This window comes from Ochotona princeps, chromosome 2 (genome assembly GCF_030435755.1).
Source record: "Ochotona princeps isolate mOchPri1 chromosome 2, mOchPri1.hap1, whole genome shotgun sequence".
Taxonomy (NCBI): Eukaryota; Metazoa; Chordata; class Mammalia; order Lagomorpha; family Ochotonidae; genus Ochotona; species Ochotona princeps.
In genome coordinates this window covers 115,920,433-115,935,485 of record NC_080833.1, presented here as the reverse complement: position 1 = coordinate 115,935,485, position 15,053 = coordinate 115,920,433, and the positions used below count along the sequence as shown (strand labels likewise).

At 43.5% G+C, this 15,053-nt stretch overlaps 1 protein-coding gene across 1 annotated transcript in view; it reads left to right on the top strand.

Moving 5' to 3' along the window:
* The window catches only part of SH2D1B (SH2 domain containing 1B), a 38,808-nt gene that overhangs the window by 22,538 nt on the left and 1,217 nt on the right, over window positions 1-15,053 (top strand). Inside the window, exons 2-3 of the mRNA XM_058660556.1 lie at window positions 10,319-10,382; window positions 13,671-13,836. Of these exons, the coding sequence (XP_058516539.1) occupies window positions 10,319-10,382; window positions 13,671-13,836 (230 nt within the window). The remainder of the gene's footprint in view (window positions 1-10,318; window positions 10,383-13,670; window positions 13,837-15,053) is intronic.

Below are 15,053 nucleotides of genomic sequence, written 5' to 3'. Positions count from 1 at the left end.
TGAAGGAAGGTACCTTTCTTCCCATACCCATGCCAGCAGTTGTTGTTGATAGAGTTCTGAATATAGGTCAGCCTCACTGGAGTTGGGTGGAACCTCAGTGTGTTTTTCATTTGTATCTTTCAGCTAGGTAGCCTAATCATTTTTTATATGTCTATTATCCATTTGAATTAGTTCTTTTGAGAAATATCTGTTCATTTCCTTCACCCATTTCTTCAAGTAGACTGAGGTGCTGTGTGGGAATACATGGGAAGAGATCAGTGAGAAGGCTATCACAATAGGGTGAATGACAGATATCAAAAGTTCTGGAATAATGGAAGTGACACCATGTCATCATATTCCCCTCCCCCGGGGACAAGTGACAAATGTCATTAAGGCATTGGGCTAGTATCGTATGTTACAGGATGATGAGATGGTTCGTGTCCTTCTGGGATATATTATATCACAGCAAGATAGTGCTTGAAGGAAAGTTGATTCTATATATTGGCATTTATATCAAAAGAAGGCAAACTATTTCTGACTACATTGTTGATAGGAATTATAAATAAATAAACACCCCAGCTGTAGGCAACTCCTTAGGTTGCATTGTACTTAGGAAATTGCTACACTGCAGAGAGAAAAGCAGCCAATAGCTGGCGGGCATTCTGAGCCTGGTTAATGCTAAAATTGTGTTAACTCTACAAGTGTGCCAACATAGTTGCCTATTCTTTTTTTTTTTTTTTTTAAGATATGTTGGAAGCAAATTCCAGCACACCAGCAGACAAGGTCTACAGATTCATGCCCAAGTGTACAGTGGGCCCTGGCAGCCAGTACCCAACACACCACTGGAGAAATGGGCTTGATATTTGTATGCTCACAGACATGGGGGACTGTGGCTTGCTCAGGGAAGGGGGTCTGTAGATATGTGAGAGGGAGGACTGCTGAGGCAGAATGTGATGTCTGAGAAGTGACTTCTGTGGGACTTCCACCAACCAGGCTATTACATTTGCACGTAAATGAAGGGGCTGAGACTGGGTGGTTTGGAGGAAGGAAACCAGAAAAAGTTTCAGGGCCAGACCGATACACCCACCCACCTGGGAGACTTGAGCTGGGCTTGTTGAATCAACCACCATCTACTGACACACATGAAAGTCATGGCTGGGAGGCCTGCCCAGCAGGGCTAGATCACAGTACTCACAGTGAGTGTCAGGGTTGAACATGCCAGGCTGGACCATGATACTAACCAGCAGGCAGTCCCTGCAGATGAGCGCAAGAACCAAGGCTGAGAGAAGGCCAGATCATGCCAGGTTACAGCACTCACCAGTATGCCAATGGGTCTTGTCTGGGAGCAGGTCAGATTGACCCAGTTTATAGCACCCCCTGGCAGATGTGAGAGCCAAGGCAAGGTACAAGACAAGATGGGTTGGGCCACAACAGTCAGTTCACATTAGGCCTTGGACTGGGGGTAGGCTGGGTCGAGCCAGGCTTCATCACCCACTGGCAATTGCTGAGGTAGGGTGAGACATGTGAGACTGGGCTACAGCATCCACCAGCACATGTAAGACCTAGGGGAGAGGGTTAGCAAGCCTGATATGGAGGCTGCCAGGACTCCCCTGCTGGGAACTGCAATCTGACCTTCTCTCAGCCTTGGTTCTTGCGCTCACCTGCAGGGACTGCCTGCTGTTTTGTATCACGGTCCAGCCTGGCATGTTCAACTCCCTGCCCTGACACTCACTGTGAGTACTGTGATCTAGCCCTGCTAGGCAGGCCTCCCAGTCACGGTTTCTGTGTGTGTCAGTAGATGGTGAGTGTGAGAGCTGGGATTAGGGGCAGATCAGGTTGGGCAGGGGTACAAAACCCATTGGCCTACATGTGAGCTGGATTTGGGGGTAAGCCAGGCTGTGCTAAGTGGCCACATCCACTGGTACATGCCTGAGCAAGAGTAGGTGCGGGCTGGTTGGGCTTTGTTGCATCATCAGCTAGCAATTGCTAGGACTGGGGCAAGCCTTGTTAGGCTAGACTGCAGAACTGTCTGAAAAGTGCAGGATCCATAGCTGGAGTGGGCCTAGTAGGGAAACAGTGGGCACCCCTCTGATGGGTTGCAAATCATACCGGTGAGCATGAGAACCAGGACTGGGAACAGGACTGGCCAGACGGGGACCTGCTGGCATGAGTGTGGGCTGGATAGTAGTCAGTCAAGTTGAGATAGCCTCCAATACCCACTGATGTGCACAAGAGCTGAATGGGATACAGAACAAATTAGACCAATCTGCTGCACATATCAGTATGCATAGGAACTGGGTTTGAGAGCAAGCCTGGTGGGGATTATTGGGAGACACTCCAACTAGGCTGCAGTTCCTGCTGGTTTGCATGAGGGTGGAGTGTGTCATGAGCAGGGATGGGCTGGTCCGTACATCCACTGTTTTGTGTAGGAGATGGATCTGGGGACAGAGCTGACCAGTCAATTGCAACCACCAGTATGTGGACAGGCTGATGTGGGTGACAGACTGATCCAGATGGCACACTAGCTGGCACAGACAGGAGTTAGGTCTGTGGGTCGCCTCTCATGAGACTTCTTTGGGGAACTCCCAAGGAAAGAAAAAGCAAGGAAAGCAATAAGGAAAGAAGGGAGAGAAGGAAGAAAGGAAGGAAGGAAGGAAGGAAGGAAGGAAGGAAGGAAGGAAGGAAGGAAGGAGGAAAGAAATAAAGAAAATGAAAGAAAGAAAGAAAGAAAAGAAAAGAAAAGTGTTTTGCTAGAAGCCAATGTTGTAACTCATTGTATTAAACTGCTATTTGCAATGCCAACAACCCATATTGGAGTGCTGGTTTGAGTCCCAGTTATTCCATTTGTGATCCAGTTCCCTGCTGATGCATTGGGGAAGCCAGCAGTTCATGGCTCAAGTGCTCATACGCCAGCCACCCATGTAGGAGACTAAGAAGACCTAGCCCTACCCTGGCTGTTGAGCCTTTTGTGGGGTGAACCAGTGGATGGAAGATCCCTCTCGACCTCACTCTACCTTTCTTTCTTTTATTTCTTTCTCACTAAGTCTTTCTTCCCTTTTTTCCTCCTCTCTGTCTCCCTCTCCTTCTCTCTCACTCTTGTACCATTGTCTATCTCAATGGTACAATTAGAGTGGTAATTGTGGTAATTAGAGTGGTAATTGTGTCCACTGCAGTCGCTTTCGCTCTCATTTGAGTGCTAACACCTGCCATCTACCATTCTTGCATCCCATTATTTCTACTGACATTAAGGCATCCCATTTCGTGGCAACATTTCCCACTATCAACCCAAGCCTTCAGAAGACAGCCACAGCTTTCAAAGATACTGGTGCTGTCCTGGGAACATGAGGAGTGACTAAATAGCTTGCATGTGATAGATCTGTACACTATGCCCAAGTCCCTAAGTTATCAGATTCTTTCATCTATTGGGTGCCAGGGAAATGTTGGTATTTGGTCTGTTTAACATAGGCCAATATATTTTTGAAGATTTGTTTTATCTTTATGGAAAAGTTAGATATACAGAGAGGAGGAAAGACAGAGAGGAAGATCTTCCATCCATTGATTCACTCCCCAAGTGGCCGCAACGGCCGGAGCTGAGCCAATCCAAAGCCAGGAACCCAGAGCCACTTCCAGATCTCCCACACGGGTGAAGGTCCCATGGCTTCAGGTCATCCTCCACTGCTTTCCCAGGCCACAAGCAGGGAGCTGGATGGGAATTAGGGCCACCGGGATGAGAACTGGTGCCCATATGGGACCCTAGCATGTGCAAGTCAAGGACTTTAGCTGCTAGGCTACCACGCAGGGCCCAACATAGGCCAATATTAAACTCAGGCTTTAGTTAGCCAATAACAAAGTATATATGCCAGCCCCTGAAAACATAAGTTCCAAATTCTTTATTGATGAAGGCAGGCAGAATCTTTTACTTCATCCTTGTTGCTGAGTACCCTTATTCTCTCTGCAAACACTTCTTTGTATATATGTCTCCTATTGGCTAAACCTGTAAGAAACATAAAGGTAAGAGAGCTTTGGTTGAAGCTCACAGCAATCAGAGCAGAGCCGAGAAAGGTAGAAGGAGGATGTGAACACACAGAGACTACCCAGCACTAGCATTTACTGGTCATAAATAGATAATGCTTGAAATGCCTAGAAGGCGCGGCTGAGAGTTTATAAATAAGAGAGTGAAATAAGAGAATCTGGAGTTCTGGGGCAGATTGGCACTAGGGATGCAAATTAAACTGTAATTTGATTCAAATTAATATTTTGTCCATGATCTTTGCATTAAAAAAGATTGTATCTCTATTTGGTGAAGTGTTCTTTTATGTCTCTTTGTAAGCTGTTTTCAAATACATGTGGTATATCTCGCCGCCTTTTGACAAATATTTGAGTATATATGCTGAGTCAGGCAATGTGCCAGGATGAACAAAACAGATGTAATGATTCCGGCCTTCTAGAACAGTCTGAGGTGAAGTAGAGACAGCTACATAATTTAAATACAGGATGATAAGTGGTAGGTTTGTAGAGTAATGGGTGAATTCTCTGCCTATAGATTCCTTTCCTTTCCTGGATGGAGTGCCTTGTTGCAAACTATTCATTTCAAGTTATCAACGCTGGCCTTCAACTCTGCTGCCTTGTATCATCAGCTTTCTGGGTGATGCCTTGGATGGCAGAGATGTCATGAGGGCTGGTTATTGTGGTATTGTGGTGTGTGGCTTTTTTTTTTTTTTTTAATCTTAGGAGGTTTATTCCAACGGAGCAGGAACAGGGTAGGAGTGGTGAAGATCAGGAAAGAAAAGGAGAGAAGAGAGAGACAGGAGGAGAGACCAGAGAGAGAGAGGAAAGAGAGAAGAGGAGATGAGAGAGAGAGAGGGGAGAGACCAGAGAGTGAGCTGCACCTGGGGGGGGGGGGGGCGGGCTTTTGTCTGCCAGGTTTAGGGGGCGGGATTGGGAGGGATTGAGGCCAGGCCTCCAGGGGATTGGCGCCTGCAGGTGAATGCCTAGGGATGATTGGCGAGTGGGCGGGGTTGGGGAGGGGGCTGGAAGATTGGGGTGGAATTCAAAATCAGGTGTGTGGCTTTTAAGGCTATTGTGATTTCCTCACTGTCATAATTATGATAGATACATAAGAAGAGTTGGAGCAGGTACTTGGCCTAGTGGTTGATACCAATGCACATCACTCAATTCTCGTTTTCACCTTCTGATAATGAATGTAACTGGCAGTGGGTGATGACTCAACTACTTGGGTGCCTGCCACTCAAGTGGGAGACCTGGAATGAGTTCCTTATTTCCAGATATTTAAGAAATGCACTGGCAGATGGAGTGCTCAATCTCTCTCCCACTCAAAATGAATAAATGAAAAAGTCTTAGGAAGACTTGAGGCTTATCCAGACAAGATTATACCAAGCAAACCATATCTCCTTTTCTCTCCTCTTCTTCCCCATGAAAATCCCACCCTCCAAAACATAAAGAGGAGAAAAAAATTTCAGGATGCAATTTTTTGGGGGGGCTGTATTCATTCTAGGTCCATTTTGTGGAGATTATGAAGGTTTTTTTTTTTTTTTCTGGAAAATAAATCTTCAGAAAAGAGAATGTCTAGAGGAAAAAAAATGTAACTTTTCCCTCACAGTAATTGAACAAAGGATTGTTGAATCAGTGGTGTGTCCTTGAGATCAGTTGAAATGGTTTGTTTCAGAGAGGAAGGCTGTTTCAGGGCAGTTAGTAAGCACATGGTCTCTAGATAACTCACCACCCATCTTGCTAAAGAACAAATTTTGTAACTTTCAATAGAGAAAAATACCAACTATAAAAATCCAACATGTTCAAAAAATATCTCTAAACTGTCAACCAAGATATGGGATGATTTGAAATGAGGAAGTCAGGAGGTGTATTTGGAAATGCTTATATTCTTGCCGTATCTCAACTAATGTAGACAAATATGAGGCACAGGTGGTCATGTCCTCCCTCCCCTTTTTGCCCCCACTTCTTTCTCCTCCTTCCTTCATCCCTTCCTTTGTATTTTTTCTTTATTTCAAAATTGAACCTTAAAATAAATTATTTTACTTTCCAACTTTCTCCTGATTAATAAATTAAATTTTATGGAACATTTAATTGTCAATTTTTGAATACTATGGTTTGTTTTTTTTAAAGGTTTGTTTTATTTTTGTTGGAAAGGCAGATCTATAGAAAGAAAGAGATACAGAGAGAAAGATCTTCCATCCACTGGTTCCCTCCCCAAGTGACCTCAATGGCCGGAGCTGAGCTGATCCCACACCAGGAGTCAGAACCTCCTCCAGGTCTCCCATGAGGGTGCAGGGTCCCAAGACTTGACTGCTTTCCCAGGCTGCAAGCAGGGATCTGGAAGGAAATGGAGCAGCTGGGATGCTAACTAGTGCCCATATGGAATCCAGTGTGTGCAAGGCAAGGACTGTAGCCACCGTGCCAGTCCCTGGACACTGTGTTTAATTAATTTATAATATTAGCTATCAGAAAATTTGTTTTCTATTATGTCTATTTTCAATTATACTTTTACTTAATTTTTATATATATTTTTAAGATATGTATTTATTTTTATTGGAAAGTCAAATATATGGAGAGGAGGAGTGACAGAGAGGAAGATTCTCCATCCACTAATTCACTCCCCAAGTGGCTGTAACAGACAGAACTGAGCCGATCCGAAGCCAGGAGCCCAGAACCTTTTCTGGGTCTCCCACGCAGGTACAGGATCCCAAGGCCGTCCTTGACTACTTTCCCAGGTCACAAGCAGCGAGCTGGATGGGAAGCAGGGCCACCGGGACAAAAACTGGCGCCTATATGGGATCCAAGCGTGTGCAAGGCGAGGACTTTAGCCACTAGGTTACTGCACCAGGCCCAATTTTTGTATTTTAAATATATTAAATGTATTAAATACTTAGTTTATGTAATCTTTGGGCTTTTAAAAAAAAAAAAAGATATTTTTATGTGAAAGGCAGAGTTAAAGAAAAGAAGAGGCAGAGAAAGATCTTCTATCTGCTGGCTTACTCCCCAAATGGCTGAAATGGTTGTAGCTGAGTAGATCCACAGCCAGGAGCCAGTCTCTACAGGAATCTCTTCCAGTGACTACAGGGGCCTATGGACCATCCTTTGCTGCTTTGCCAGGCCATAAACAGGGAGCTGGATCAGAAAATGAGGAGCCAGAACATACACTGGCACCCACATGGAATGCCTGCAGTGTAGACGATGGCTTTGCCTGCTAGCACATGGTACTGGACACTGATGTTTGTGTTTTAATAAATAATAAAATTTTGTTGTTGCCAATTTTGTCCCGATGCAGTCATCCCAAAGAATGGAAATTGGAGCTCATAGGTTATATATATTTTAATCTTCCTAAAATATTCCAAATTGTCCTAGAATACATGAGTTTCCAATCACACGCCCATCAGTAGTACATAAAATTTTCTATAACTCCACAACACAGCCAATAGTTTGTATTAATAAATCTTACTTCTCTGGCATTCTGGTATGAAATGATACCTAACTATTGCTGAATTCATATTTCCCTGAGCAATAGTAGAGTAGAACATCTTTTCACATATTTATTACTGTTAGGAAAGTGACGCAGAAAGCAAGGCACCAATGTTGGAAAAGAGGTGCGGAAACACAGAAAGAAACAGGAAGCAAACTCACAGCCAAATAGAATTTATTAGAGATAAATGAAAAGATATGGCCATCTGCCTGGGCATAGATGGAGTGACCATCTGGCAAAGGCTTAGTATTTCAGCAAACTGGGCATTTTATAGCTTGGGGTCTTGTGGGTATTTCTAGGGGTGGAAGAATTCCAAGAAAATTGAGGAATGATAGGGGATCAGGACCAGCTTTCCTGGGCAATTCAACACTGCAGGTCTTGCTGCCTGGGACAAGGAAATACAGAAACTTGGGCTGGGGCAGACTAGACCAGTCTTTTGAAATTAAATGTAAGAATTCCCAGTGGGAGATTCTCTATTTACTGTCCCTAGAATATAAGGTACAAACTTATGTTCTTGCTCCCTTCAATGCCATTAACTTGTCTTTTTTGTTGTACATTAATATTAACATATTTGTGTTGTAATTTCCTTCTCTCAGTTTGTGGGCTTTTTCACTCTGCTAATAGTGTATTTTGATATATGGAATTTTAGTTTAAGAAAAGTAAATTCATTAATCTTGTCCACAGCTAGCACTTCCTGTGGCTTAAGAACTCATTAACTCAAGGTACCCTGATTGTTCACTCAAGTTTATTTTCCCGAATGTTAATATTTTGTTTTTTGTAATTGGGCAAAGAAGGAATCAAATTTTGTTTCCACGCGTAAACATTTCCATTGCCATGTAGCAAGTAGTCTAGCCCCTCCACTCCAATCTATTGTTTCAGCTCTGGTCTATAACAAGTTTTTATACACAGGTCTGTTCCTAGAGTCTCTTTTATGCCACTGATTTTTTGCTTGTTTCCCAGAACCAGTTCCTGTCTCTCTCTTTTTATATATATTGAATTTATTTTATTTTTGATGTGGATCACCAATTAGGCTGCAGAGGGTTGAGAAATGCGGGAAAGTGGATGAGACACAACTGTTTCCAATCATCCTTTCTTTCCTTCCTGTTTCTGGGTCATGCCGAGCTCAGTGTGTCACTATTCCCAGCCCGTGGGTAAACCAGTTGGTATGCAAGTCCCACAGCGTTCAGCCCACACATCCCTCACAGAATCTGCCCCTAGATCTGATTTTCTTGCATGCTGGTTAGTATCATGACCCAGCCTGATGTGGTCCACCCCCTACCTCAACACTCACTGTTGAGTACTGTGGTCGAGGCCTTCCAGGTAGGCCTCCCAGTCATGGTTTTCAAGTGCTCCAGGAGATGTGGTTGATACCAACAAGCCCAGCTCAGGTCTCCCACGTGGGTGAGCGTATTGGTTTGGCCCTGAAAGTTTTTCCAATTTCCTTCCTCCAAACCACCCGATCTCGGCCCACTTGTTTACCTGCAAGTGCAGTAGCCTGGTTGGTGAAAGTTTCCCTGGATGTCACTCCTCGGCTGTCACATTTTGCCTCAGCAGTCTTCCCTCCCACACACCTCCAGATTGCCTTCCTTGAGTAATCCACATCCTCCCATGCTTGCGAGCATGCCAATCCCCAAATCCAGTCCTCTGGTGGTGTGTCATGCTTCCTTGGGTCCCTCCCACCTGATTACCCAGGGCCCAGGCATGCTCGTGTGTGTGGGTTCACAGACCTGCCTGCCATTGTGCCAGCGTCTGCCCCCAACATATCTTAAGAAATAAAATAAAGAATAGGCAACTATGTTGGCACACTAGTAGAGTTAACACAATTTTAGCATTAACCAGGCTCAGAATGCCCGCCAGCTATTGGCTGCTTTTCTCCCTGCAGTGTAACGATTTTCTAGGTTCAATGCAACCTAGGCACTTGCCTCATTCCACAAGGTACACCAGGCTGTGTGTAAAGAAGAATAATTAAGAGAGAGAGAGAGAGAGAGAGAGAGAGAGAGAGAGAGAGAGAAACGTATGCCCTTTAATGGATGCAGCAAATTGGCATTTTGTGGAAACAGAGCAATTAGCTTTGGAGAATGGCACGCCAAGTTTATCTATAGCAATAAAGACAGACCACATGAAGGCAGACGCCAATAGCTGTGGTGGCAGGAGGCAGGAAGTTCTCTAAGATTGGTGAAGGGATGATATATCTCAGGGCAGAGGGATGGGGTTGGAAAGACAGGAGAAAGAGGAAGATGTCGAATCACTGTTGAAAATGGAATGATTCCTTCGAAGCATTTAGAGCCTGGGTGGGGTTCAAGGTCATTAATTCATATTGAAAACAGTCCATGTGGCTGTGTTTCCCCTCAGCCACAAACAAGCAGAAGAGTGTTGAATTGAATCAGGTTTCTGATTTTGCTCTTTGAACAAATAAAGCATAGTTGAAAGTGGATATCTTTCTTGACTTAATGGGATACATCCCGGTGAACCCATCACAAGTTGAAAGCATCATTCTCTACATTCATGACACCATCTCTACTGCACCAATGACAAGTCATCTAATGAGAAGCACAGGCATGATTCGCTGTCCTATTAACTTCAGGCTAAGTTAAAATAACAGAGAAGTGCCAAGACCATGGCAGTCATAAATTCTCTCTCCTTATCCTCTTTGCTAGAACTCGGACTTTCAGATTAGGCATCCCCATTTCAAAATCTATTTCTTCAAACTTCCCACAGATGCAAGATGCTGAAAACAATCAGTTTCTTTTTCAGACTTCAAGATTGACAAAGGCATCAAGTATAAAATATGGTAGAAGAAATTACCTTCAGAACATTGTGAATCACACAGTCATATTTCCACAGGTTTAAAAATTTTGTCTATACATACCGAATCTCCAGAGAGAAGCATGGGCATTACAAGATAAAGGTAAGACCTAGAAGGACTCCTGAAGCAACAAGAAGTTGGGAGAGAAGGACCTGAGGTCACCTCTTGAACCTGGGAAGGTACCCGGTGAAGACAGAGTCACAAGTCAGACCAATAGATGAGCTTGTCCTCCTGAGAGATGAGAAGGTGCTGTTAGATCCTCTCTTGCCCTGGCTACTACTCAAACATGTAGAGGCACACAACCCAGGCTCTAACAATATCCAGATGCACCAACCTGGACTCCATGCAAAACCATTGCTGGATTAGAAAACTAAGTAGTGAATCAGGATAGAATGGAAAGTTGGGAAGAGATCTGAAGGTTTGGGAAGTCAAGTATATTCAAGTTATAAAAAAATAAAAAGAGAAGGCAGGCCAGAGCTGTGGCATAGCACATTAGAACCACTGCCTGTGATGCTGGCATCCCATGGAGGTGCTAGATTGGTTCTTGGCTACTCCACTCCCAATAGAGCTCCTTGATAATACAGTTGGCAAATAGCAGAAGATGACCCAAGTACCCAGGCCCCTGCAACCACTTGGGAGAGCCTCTTGAAGCTCCTGACTTTGACCTGGTTCAGACCCAGTTGTTGCAGCCATTTAAGGAGTGAACCAGTGGATCAAATCTCCCTCTCTTCCCATCCCTCCCCTCATTCTCGCACTCTCTTTGCTTCTGCCTCTTCCTCTCTGTAACTCTTTCAACAAGTAAATAAATAATTTTTTAAAAAGAAAAAGATAAATGGAAGTATCAAATAACCAGAAGCTTTGGAAATTTGATTAACTTTTCTGGTTTACTGGGAGTTGAGTAGAAAAATCTTTGGCATCTTTTGATTTTAGTTATCTAGTGTAAAACGTAAAATAAATGCAAACATTTTGAGTTACCTATAGAAAATTCTGAAATAATCTTTCTGAACACCTGTATAAGATGTTAAGCAGATTCTTTTTATTAGAAGATGTGTCAGAATCATCAATATGCTAACACACATTGTGAATATCTGGAAGCAAACACAATATGTAATGATCCCCAAGCAACTTAATTATATACATAATGTTTCTTTTTCCATATCTTTACGGATATTGTTTAAAATAATTGGCAAGATTCAGGTAGAGCAGCAAGCGCAGGTTGAACGTCCCTATGCTGAAAATCCAAAATCTGAAATGTTTGAGAATCCCAAACATCTTGAGAACTGACATAATGCAAATTGGAAAAACTTCCAATTTGTTTCATCTATAAAATTCTGAAAATATTGCATAAAATTACCTTCAAGATATGTTAGAAAAAGCATTAATAAAATCTGTGTTCAGACTTGAGCATTTTCCAAAGGATATGTCATCATGTATGTTCACACATATGTTCCTAAATGCCCAAACCTCCCAAACTTGAAGCACTTCTGGTTCAATCCAACCATCGTGAATCAAGAATACTCAACCTATGGCATGGCAGCAAGGCTGACTCCCGGTGGGACTCAGCACATGGTGTGATTATAGGATGCTCTTACTTCTTGGAAAATACTGAAGTATTTAGGGTGAAAGGGATACTTTTCTTGTGACTTAAAACTCAAGAAGTGTTTAAAAAGATTAGTCACATGTATTTAGGCACATTTATATGTATATACACTAAGAATAAAAATAAAAATCAGCATCTAGGTTCTAAGTGAAGACAATATACGGGTTTTTAAATTTTTTTCTACCTATTTTTAAAGATTTATTTATTTGGAAGGCAGAGCTGCAGAGACAGAGAGAAAGAGATTTTTCATCCACTGGCTCACTGTTGAATGTCAGCAATAGCTAGGGCTGAAGCCAAGAGCCAGAAACTCCATCCTGGTCTCCAATGTGTGGCCAGGGGCCAAGAACTCAGATGTGCTGTATTAGCAGCGACCATTATCAGAGCAGTTGGGACTATATTAAGCATTCCAATTTGGGATTCCGGTAGCACAAATAATGGCTTAACACACTGTGCTACAAGTCTAGACTCTACTAATTTGCAACTTTTCTACACCGGAAACTACTTCACAATGAAACATCTTGTAAAAATGTTTTGTAGTACTTGCTTTTAAGCACATTTTCTTTGCTGTGCTTATTTTGGGAAATCCTGTATTAATTCCCAATGCCCTATTCTGTCTCCTCATCTGGACAACGTAGGCTGCATCCAAATCAATGCTAACTCAGACACCAAGAGCTGTTTCTTCAGGAGCGGTACTGCACGGTGGCCAGAGGCCTACGGTCAGTGATGCCTTGGGCTGCAGCGACTTTCCTATAGACAACTTCAATGTCAGCCCTATCTCAGCCATGTTAGCCTTGAGGTTAACCAGTTTGCATGTCAACATCTTGCTCACCACCCCTTTCTGTAGCACAGCCTGGTGGCCAGAGGAGAACCACAGTGATGATCAAGAGAAGCAAACATCGTGAAAGCAGGGCAAGCGAATTCCTTTTGTTTTTATCATTTCTGTAAGGCCGTATTATAAAATAGTACTTGGCATATAGCTAATGAGCAGGAAACAGCTATTTCCAATTTCACTGAGTTACGCAGGCACTCCTTTGGCCTTGGTGCCCCCATGGGGATTCTGCATTCATCAAGCAGGGTAGTTTCATTTGCTCCTTTCCCATCAGAAGCCCACCTCTGTCAGTCTCCGCAGACAGCAAAGTTTGCCAACCAGGCCCACCCACGGCCTGACACTGTGTCTGCAACAAGAATGGCCCCGCAACAGTTTGTCAAGAATACGTCAGACATTGATTACAAATTCTCTTAAAGATTTATTTATTTTTATTAGAAAGCCAGATTTTACAGAGAGAAGGAGAAACAGAGAGAAAGGTCTTCTATCTGCTGCTTTACTCCCCAAATCACCACAATGGCTGGAGCTGAGCAGATCTGAAGCCAGGAACCAGGAGCTTCTTCCAGGTCTTCCACATGGGTGCAGAGTCCCAAGGCTTTGGGCTATGTTTACTGCTTTCCCAGGCGACAAGCAGGGATCTGAATGGGAAGTGGAGCAGCCAGGACATGAACCGATATCTATATGAGATGCTAGTTCTTTCAGGAAGAGGATTAGCTAGTTGAGCCAAGTCAGGTCCTATACATCCTCTTTTCCCAGAATAGCGTAAGTAAGAAGTCAGTGTTGACAGCCTGGGTTTCTGTAAGTTGAGGTTGGTGTGGACTCTGAAGCTTGAACTGGTAGCCACCCCTTTCCAGTTTATCAGCTCTCTGTGGCATCCTGGAAAGTCGCTGCTTTGAGAAATGTTGTGTTCCACACACAAAACTTCACACTATAGTGAGAGAACTCCTTTCTTGTGTTTTTGCAGACTGCAAAAGGCACCCCTGAGCAGCTCTTCCCAAACCTGAAAGAATTGATCTCCAAATTTGAAAAGCCAGGACAAGGGCTGGTGGTTCAGCTTTTGAAACCCATCTGGAGAACCAAACCCTACCCACCATGGAGAAGATCAGAATCAAAGTCGGATACTGTTTATGGTAAAAGCTCCCACTCTGAGTCAGGAAGAAGCTAGCTCCATTCCTACCCATGGCTTATTCTGAAGAATCAATATAAACAAATGCCTTTTCCTATGACTTTATCTCTAAACTACTTCATCCTACTACGGGCATTTTCCATTTAATCTTCTGAGCCCTCTAGGTAGCCAAGATATATAGTGCTCTCTGTTGGACAGCCAAGAAGAGCAGAACTGCTGACTTTGAATTTATTTCATAACCTTCTGCCAAGAGCTCAAGTTTGGCATCTGATGCACAAGTAGAGAGATATTCAAATGAGAGAAAAGTACCTCATGCCCTGCCCAGAGTTCATTCTGTTACAGCTTAACATTTCATTAGCAAATGTTTATCTATTGTGTTAGATGACAAACTATTTCAAGTATATCCTTGAAGGCCTTAAGTCTTGGTAGAGGATGAGAGATGGCCAGTGGATTTGAGTATGATGAATCCATAGTGATGTCTCCCAAATCACATCACTAGTAGCTATTCTTTCTTTGTCATATCTTTGGAATCTGCTCTTATTAGCAATGTATCAAACACAGACTTCCAGAGGCTTTTATGTGTAATTTTGCTTTCTCGTGGTGGACTGTGTGGTTACTCAATGAGTTCTCAGTTACTGCAGGGCAGGCAGCGATGATGAGAGCTGATGTTCCAGCTAACAAGGACAGAGGACTGAGGGTTATTGGGGGTTTTGCAATCACTCCACACCCATTCTAGTCTACCTTCCACAAAGATACCCTTTTCACATACAGGAAGTTTCTCATCTTCTCAGCATGACTAAACATGGAGTTTGGGTCATTAAAATAAAAACTTTCCCCCAACACATGTTTCCTCTGTCCTTGCTCATGTCAATAACGGAGTAAGGGCACCCAGGTATGTACAAAATCCCTTACCATGGGTCCAACTGCAAATGTGGTCCCAGGGCATTTCCTATCAAATCTTTCAGAACAAGAAGCCCAAAGGGCAGCAAAACTTGGAATCCGGCACTGTGCCTGCCAAAAGGCTGAGAAATGATCTGGCACTGTACCTGGACCACAACCGGGCAAGCCCAAGTTGTCAGAGTTGGTTGAGAGTTGTGACTGCATCTGACTCAGCAATCAGATCCGTAGGAACCCCTGAAGGCCTCCCTCAGAGATCTTCCCTAAGAATTGGTGAGATTCTCAAGTGAGCTTGCCTCACTGGTCTACAGTGGCAGAGTGAGC